Below are 9,114 nucleotides of genomic sequence, written 5' to 3'. Positions count from 1 at the left end.
TTTTTCTCAACAAATCACAACAATTTTCTCAACAAATCACAAAACTTGGGTTTTCAAAATTTCGAAATTTCAAGTTTTTTCGTGAGAATTTGCCGATTTTTTTGCAAAAAAGAAACTAAATTGCCAAAATTTCACAGATTTTACCAAATTGAGAAAAAAAAAATAATGGGTGAAAATGAAAAATGTTAGAGCCAATGTGAAGTCAAGAGCTGGGATATTAAAGCAAACGTGCAAAGTTCAAAAATGTTTAAAGGTTCTATGAAACGTGGTGTGGGAGGGAACATGAGGATTCACGATTTGGAAGTGAGGCAAGCAAATGGAGAGGGAGAGGGCGACCAAAGTAAGCATGGCAGCTCGGGGAAAGATGGCGGTGATATATTCGTGAAAGCTTTAAGGAGTTTGGAAGGAGCAGATATGAGAAAAAGGAAGAGACGCAGCAGCGGTGCCAAGAGCCGGAGCAGGAGGAGAAGAGACGAGGAAGAATCAAGCACCACGTGGAGATGGAGCAATCAAAGACATAGCCTGCCTCAAGAGAGCTCCGCGTGTAAAGAGCTCGATGTGCTGGACGAAGAGCTCACGACAAGTGTATCGTCACTCCACTCTGCGGAAGGGAGGAATTTGACGCCATGAATCGATCGTTTTAGCAACAAAAATCGATCGATTCATCAGTCGTCAAAGCATCATCCACAGCAAAAAATCGATCGATTCATCAGAGCAAAAAATCGATCGATTCATTAGAGCTACATCGATCGATTCATCAGTAGCAAGCAAGATCCAGACCAAAATCGATCGATCGATTCATCAGTAGCAAACAAAATCCACACCCACGTCCATCGATTCCATCCAGCTGCAGCTCATGGCTCCCCTCCCTCCCGACGAAATCCAGCTCTACTCTCATAGCTCAGTTCACTCCTGCATCGCTCGCCATGACCTCGTAGCCCTCCGTAGCCTCCTTGCAGCCCTTCCTCCTTTGCCCCAACCCGGGCAGATTCTCACCGAGGAAGAATCGGAGATCGCAGAGGAGAAGGCCCGCAGCATCTCGGCTCTTATCGATCCGCGAGACGTCCCTGGTGGGGAAACTCCTTTGCACTTGGCCGTCAGGCTGGGAGACGCTGTAGCTGTGGAGATGCTCATGACCGCCGGCGCGGATTTGACTCTCCAGAACGAGCAGGGATGGAGTGCCCTGCAGGAGGCTGTCTGTGCGAGGAAAGAGGGTATCTCCATGATCATTTTCAGATACTACCTGCCCATGGCCTGGGCAAAGTGGTGCAGGAGGCTACCTCGCCTCGCAGCTGCGATGCGGAGGATGCGGGATTTCTATATAGAGATCGCATTCAGCTTTGAGAGCTCAGTTATCCCCTTCATTGGACGGATTGCTCCTTCCGACACTTACAGGATATGGAAACGAGGCTCCAACCTGCGGGCTGATATGACCCTTGCAGGGCTTGATGGCCTCAAGGTTCGGCGCTCAGACCGGAGTCTCTTGTTTTTTGGCGATGGCACTGTGGATGAGGAACTCTCCTCTGGCTCTCTTCTCTTGCTCTCCCACAAAGATAAGGAAATCACCAATATCCTTGAAGGTGCTGGTGCACTGTCTTCGGAAGATGAGATTTCCCAAAACGTTCCGTTTATGGCGCGAACCAACATGTATCGGCTTGGAATAGATGTTACAAAGGCAGAGCTAGTTCCACAGCAGACTTGGAGACGACAAGAGAGAACCGAAATGGTAGGATCCTGGAACGCCCAGATCTTCGATTTGAATCCTGTGCTGGTAAGCGTGAGGTCAAGGAGGGTTTCAGGAGCCACATCAGATGATGAATTCTCTGAGGCTCAGAGCGATCGAGACAATCTCTGTGCAGAACTTTTGACCGAGAATGAGAAGCAGCAGCTGGAGGATGCTCTTCATGAAAAGGGTGATGATGAATTTGATGATGGCTTCCCCAGGATTGGCATCAAGCCTGCTGGTTGCGGCCTTGCAGAAGGCACGGTGGACAAACACAGTGATGATATTTGCTCTGCCTCCTCATCAGCAAATTGCACAACACTGAGCTCCTTTGAACAACTTCAAAAAGCCTGGAAGAAAAAAGCTGTTAAACGAGAAGCTGGGAAGAAGCACTCTTCTGCTCTAAGATCCCATGGGAGATTGGCATCTTCGAGGCATAGTGGGAAGCAACCTACGGGGAAATCTCATGGCACTGAAAAAGCTGCCAAGAAAAATGGATCTAAGCGCAAGCCAACTCCCCCCAGCAATGGCCACCTGGAGATTGAGTACAAGAAAACACTGAAACCAGTTGTATGGTTGACTCCTAATTTTCCTATGGAGACACAGGAACTATTGCCATTGCTGGACGTATTGGCCTATAAAGTCAAGGCTTTCGGCCGCTTGAAAGAATTGTTGACTACACAGCTACCCACAGGGACTTTTCCAGTGAAGGTAAAACTTCTAACAAGTGTAAGAGGCTAAATAAGAATGGTGTTTATGAGAGCTCCCTAGTAGTGTACTATGAGGCCGGTAAACTTGTTACCAATTAAAATACTACCGGTGGTTATATAAGAGCGCGTATTGGAAGAAGACAGGAAAAATCAAACCAAGGAGGGGTGATGGATAAGTTTTGAGAGTGGTTTTCCTGAATAGCGGTGGAAAATGGCTTAGGGGCTTAGGGGTGATCCTGCAATTGAATGTCAGGAACTACATTCTAGGTGGTGGTTTACTTTGAAAGGGGATGGAAAGGGTTAGGTGTTGATTTTCGCAAAGCTAATAAAAAATTATGCATCGTTCATGATAAAGCAGAAAGGCCAATGCATATATGTTCCACGTTTAAGCACCTTGCAAGCATCAGCTTCCTATCGGAGGCTATTTTTCGCTGATCTTCATCAACTATCAAGGTTTGATTATGCCCATCTATAATTGAGTATAGCTTGTCCCCATTACTTGATTCACCATTCACACCTGTGAATGGGATGGGAAATGGATTTGGAACTATGTAGGCATTCAAATAGCTATAGTCCACATAGGCTCCTAGCGTGCCCTTTCTTTGGGACCACTAAAATGGGGAAGAGCCAGTCACTCTTGTCAAGTGCAATTGTCAAATGGGTTTGCTTGAAAAGGTGATGCCTTCAATGGCTTCATTCTTAGTTTAATGGCTAGTTCTTTGAGATTATGCTTACTCCAAAGCTGCCTCTCACCTCTGCTTCATTCTTAGTTTAATGGCTAATTCTTTGAGATTATGCTTACTCCCTCCAAAGCTGCCTCTCACCTCTTCGTGGACCTTCTGATACCAAACCCCGTCTTGCAACACGATTATCCTCCTGGAGGCATTGGTGGGATTAGAACTTGGGAGGGCAAGCTGAATGATGTTGTTTTTGGAATAGGTCCTTGTGTGAGACCGTCAATATGTATAGTTTCCTGCCTGGAATTGAAACTATATATCAAATGATTAATGGTGAACTGTCTGAAGCTACGAGTGGGATCTTTTACTACATATTCAACTCAGGATTTGTTGAAATTTAGTTTACTTGTTTGCTTGTAAGCAGTGATCATATGATGTCTGTATCTTTGCCTGCAGGTAGCCATTCCCATTATTCCTACGATTCGATTGGTGGTGACATTTAATAGATTTGAGGAGCTACCAGCAACAGACCTTTGTACGCTTCCCTCAAGTCCCAAACACTTTGAAGGTCCAAAAGGAATGAAACTTGAGATGCCCAATCCATCAGGCGCTCAGATTAAAAGGATGACAGGTCCACGTGAGCAGGTGGCTAGCCCATCTTTAAGTGCTAATCGTGCAGAGCAGGCAGTCGATCCTTTCATAATCCCCAGAGATTACACGTGGGTTGATATGAAAGAGAATAACTTATTTTTCAAGGCAAACAATGCCAAAAGTTGAACAGGCACTTCAAGCCTGAAACAGAAGCAAAAGTCAAGGGCAATGACAATTCCTGGGTGCCTTAAGCTATGTTATCCTGCAGCTGTGCAGGGTAGCTTTATGGACACCACAGGTGCAACTGAAGCATTTCCATCTCGCATCCATGTTTTGCTATGGCCACAGAATTTCCTGTCTATATGTCTATACGGGGTGCCCTTTCACGCTGTAAAATGTACAATTGCAGAGATGATAATACTCATCTCGTTATTGTGATTACAACATCCTTAAAGCTCTTTCCTCAAGAATAGAGGAGTCATTGTGCAAAATCTTTGCACAAAAACTCTGATATTTGTTTTGGGTATGCCATTTTTCATTGTGAACCAAGATCTTTCCCATGCAATGTACTCGACCTGGAATAAGTGTTCCTTTAAGACGTCGGCAAAGAAAGGGCTTGAGCACCTCAAATTTGTAGCAGTCAAATATAAAATGGGAAACAAATTTCTTATTGGACGCCTTTGTAGGTCTGTGTATTTGTAATATTTGTACTAATGTGCTTAAGAGGATGGATAAATTGATACGATATTTTCTTTGGAAAAAGTAGTGGCATACGTTTGAATGGAGTCTAATTGTGGCTGAAAAAAAAGAGTAGGTTTAGGATTAGAAGGAATGGGTCGAAAATGCAAGAGACTATGCACAAATGGCTTTTGAAGATGGGTTGTGACCAGCCTTGGGCTGTGTTGGCGGAATATTTGATCAGCAGAAATGGACCAGCACATAGTATTTTGTGATCAACAGATTAAAATTCCTCGATCTGCAGTGCTGACTAAAATGGTATGCTTTTGGAAGATCTTTTTGGTGTTACATGTTGGGTAATGCTTCTTTTCAAGGGGATGCATTTCTAGGTTGATCAATTTAGCTAGCTGGCTGGGCTTATAAAGATGATTTTAAGCTACTTCTGGTTGCCCTCCACCAATGCATAATTTAAAATGCCCTTGTCACCAACTAGTACTGAACCTGTGCTTTGCACGGGCAAAGATGCATGACCATCCTCAACCACTCCCCATCTGAAAGTGGATCTTTGATTCTTAAAATTTGGATAAGTCTTAACCCATGCCTTTGACACCTTTCATGGCCCGAAGGTGACCTTCCATCTCCCGAAGGTGACCTTCCATGTCCATTCCATTTACCTTCTATCTCCTCCTTGCCCCTAAAGCTGCCCTTGTCTTTCCACCTCTCCCCTCCAAGCCTCCATCCAAGAGCTCCTTCTTTGTGACACGTGGCAGATTCTTCTCCTCCAAGCTGCCACATATCCTCTCCTTTTTTTTTGTGTCCTTGGTTAATAGGTTAAAGATTTCCACCGAAGAGAATAGAAAATCTGCATTTGACCAAGCCACCTCACAATTCTTCTCCATACTGGTCAAATTGCTACAGATTTTTATAAAAAATGAAAATGTCTCCTCTTTTAATCTACAAAACACACAAAATGCCGAGACTCTAGGATTCCACTTAGCAATCCTAGATCTCAATGACATTTTTCCAACTAAAACTTTCTACTGTAGCACATTATACTTGTATTGTAGTAGCATGCCATACCTTTCTTAATGTTCTTACCCAAACACTAACACTATCCCTTAGCGCTTTATCAATCCATTGATTACGCGTCAACAAAGCCTTCGAGGAATCACCATATCCTTCAAAGAATGTGCAATGCTTTACCTTTTAAGGTGGCAGTCCGCTATTTTTCTTCTTTTTTATGCAGTCTAGAAATAAATTATATTTTCCTTTAAAAAAAAACACATTAGATTCTTGCATTTGGACGATTACGTGCAAGGTGCACTCGAGTTGAAGGACTTCAAATAATCTCATTTTATAAGAGGAGCTACCATGAGGAAACTCTTGAAACCAAGAGTGTTGGTGGACGGCGTGATTACCAAGTCTAGCATTGGACGATATGATGATGATGTTGAACAGAGCCTGACTCTCGTATTGCTCTTATCTACCTTGTGATGAGCACACGAGGCTTTGCATAGATAGTTCCACAGAACCCTCCTTGGAAAGATGGTAAGCTGCCACGAACGAATGCATTATCGCATTCGTGCATTCTAGAACTATGGCGAGTATAAGCTTGCTTGCTCCAACACAACTAGAGGACCTTAAAATTCAAGACAATTCTTCTTTTGTACCACCTGTACAGAAAGAGAGATTTCACTATACTAAAGTATTAATGTAGTGCATGGATGTGTTAGCTAAGTTAAGAAACAAAACTTTTATATTGGCATCAAAAGTTTATATATGAAAGAAAAAGTTTGAAACTTTTATGTGGAAAATTTGAAGTTTCACTCGAATTTACATCTTTAACCTTAAAATTTGTAAAAGTGTACTATGTTCTATTAATATTGTGAAAATTAAAAAACTGGCTTAATAAACTTTCACTTGGATTTTCAATTAATATAAGTATAGTTTCAATAAAAACATTCATGATAAGCATCTTCCAATGAGTTGTATGATGAAAGTGTGGAGTCGTATTCTTATTTGCATTTTAAACACAACTTTTGGTTTTGTGAATCGACACGCGCAATCCTAGCCTCTTTACAGTGATTGACTTGGATCATAGTAGTAACTATCGAGCCATCTGACAAAGAAATGCGACAAATAACATGAGCATTGTCAAGTAAAACTCTCTGAAAAACTTGGATAGTGCAAAGGGAATAAGCAAGAAATTTCATTAAAGAAGAAGGTTATCTTAGGATGCCCTTAAAGATAATGAAGAATTTGTAAGTCAAGAGTGGAGATTCAGCAGAAGAACCCACCCACATTCTAGAGAGAAGTAGAGCTTGTCTAAGATAACCATTACTAGCAATGGAATGGCTAGTGTGAGCATATCTTGCATAATTCTCTAGCTCACATTGTATAGAAGCTAGACCAACTTTCAAGAAATATGACCAAAGCTTTTGATGTAACCCAATTGAGCTATCTTAGAAACCTCCTACTCTATCCCAAATATTTATGATTCTAATTTTGCCTTTGCAGTTGAGTGTCCATCAGTCCTACTTTTCAATTTATCCCTTTCTTAATGAACTAACTTGTATCCTTGGAGCATCTTCTTTTCCTTTACTTTCTACTTCACGTCATTTCCCAAGGTTGACATCCATTTCCATTGGATGGTTAGCATGGCAGTCATAGCTTTGTATAGATTGATCACTAACAATTAAGAATATTGATTCCACCTTCCAACTCCTAAGGAGCCTTCTTGTAGGCTTGAAGGTCATTATGCATTTGACATGATGTTTTGCCTCGAACATTCATCCTAGGGTGTTTACACATTGGCCCTGCTCCCAAGCTTGGGAGACCAATAGGTGGCCAAGATTGGCTTGCCCATCAAGTTTGGGTGGTGGACATGTTTGCAACATCAGCTCAACTTGGCAGGTACCCTGAGTGTGTAACCACCCTTTGGTCCTTTAGGTAATCTTCCAGTCACTTGATTCTAAGGTTGGTATAGTCTAGCTCTTTGTCCTAAGTACGTGCCGTAATTGAAATCAATTCAAAAATGCATTAAATAGGTTGGCATTGGTGTTGGGTGCATGAAAGATGTCTTGAAGGTTTCTCTTGTATCTCCAAGGAGCATGCTCAAAGTGAAGTGCTGGTAAAGCTAGGATTCATCTAGAGGGTTATGTTGTGAACATTCTATGGATAGGCAACATGTTCCACAGGCAAGATGATGTCTTCCACTTTTTGGTGTTGCTCATACAACATTTGTTTAGAATGTTGCCTCTTTGACTACTTTCTTTTGATAGAAATACATAGTCATAGGAATCTTTGATGCAAGCGCTACCGATCCGTTCAACCGTTGGGAGACTCGGTAATTGATCCCATCTTTGCACATCTTCCTTTCAGCCATGTGCAAGAGTTTGAAACTATAGATTGTGCATACATTCAAAGTTGTGTTGGGGTATTGTGTCAAGGTTATTTATAGCTTTACCACATTACCAATTGGTGTGCCACAATTAGCATTGGAAATCAACAAGGGGATAGAGGCATATACATTGTATGACACATATGAACTAAAGAACCCTGTGCCTTTGTGTCCAAAAAACTGAGGCTTTGATATTTACGGAACATCATATGCAAAGAAGATGTTGCTTCCTAACAACATTTGATGTCATGCTTGTGGGATTGCATATGGGACACCATCTAGTTCTCTCAACTTTGATACCTTTGCCTTGTTATGGTATAACCCATGATGAAGCAAGATAATACTTTTCTATTTGAAGCAATTTTAACATATAATCTGCCAAATTAGTGCCTAATGGATGCTACATTTGGAATTTCCAGAACATATACATATAGTGGAAATAAGTAGTCAGTGTCAAGCATACTTTTTTCTTCATTTCATCTTGCACCATGTTGCATGTAGATTTCTACACTTACTTCTATTCTTAGCTATGACATTATTTGAAAATCATCCGAAAGTGTTCTTTGTCTACATCCTTCATGCAACGTCCAATCATACCATGAAATGGGTGCATGAAATGTAAATTCCATTACCTACTAGCTGTGAAATTATTTGAAAATCATCTAATAGTGTTCTTTATCTACATCCTTCATGCAACATCTAATCATACCATGAAATATGTGCATGCTTTTCTCCTTAAGTCCTCTAAGCACTACTAACCCTCTCTTTATCCCAATCTATGTATTGTTTAATTACCTTAGTGATATTTTATATAATTTTTTATCGAATCTAGCATACCTTTTGTAAATGAATGTGGAATAGTGTATGACAAGTGAAGGGTAGAGGCGGCAATATAAAGAAAAGAGAATCTACAATGTTTTTTGACAATTAGAAGACTAAATGCAAGTATCTAAAGGAGAATATGGGTGAACCACCCGAAGCAATAAGAGGGGTTATATTTTGGAAGAGTGAGTAGACAAACTAGATAATTTGCATTGAGTGCATTTGCCCAAAAAGGAAGGGAATATTCTTTCAAACAAGTGATGCAACTAGAAGAAGAAAACACACATCACACTTGCAAACACTACATTAATACCTTACCCATATACTCCACCCTTCTTTGGCTTCATCTCCTAATTATTTTTCTCAATTTGGGGGACCTATTAAGTATTATCTGTTAGCTTTGTGGGCAACTCCATGTCTGAGATGGTTTCCAATGTTGAGTAAAATTGTAGGGGTTGAGTATTGACATGTAAATGCACCTTACAAGTATATTGTATTGTATGATGTATGGTA

General features: G+C 41.2%; 1 protein-coding gene across 1 annotated transcript; it reads left to right on the top strand.

Annotated features, from left to right (window-relative positions):
• Nucleotides 1-452: 452 nt before the first annotated feature.
• Nucleotides 453-4,355, top strand: LOC147890854 (uncharacterized). Its single transcript, XM_087389432.1, has 2 exons — nt 453-2,434; nt 3,567-4,355. The coding sequence occupies exons 1-2, from the start codon at nt 857-859 to the stop codon at nt 3,885-3,887; spliced, it is 1,899 nt and encodes a 632-aa protein (XP_087245558.1). The 5' UTR covers nt 453-856; the 3' UTR covers nt 3,888-4,355.
• Nucleotides 4,356-9,114: the final 4,759 nt, after the last annotated feature.

This window comes from Dipteris shenzhenensis, chromosome 18, assembly GCF_047967505.1.
Source record: "Dipteris shenzhenensis isolate YYH24624 ecotype China chromosome 18, Dip_SZ_1.0, whole genome shotgun sequence".
NCBI lineage: Eukaryota > Viridiplantae > Streptophyta > Polypodiopsida > Gleicheniales > Dipteridaceae > Dipteris > Dipteris shenzhenensis.
Note: the sequence above shows the minus strand (reverse complement) of the source record. Positions and strands in the feature narration are given on the sequence as shown.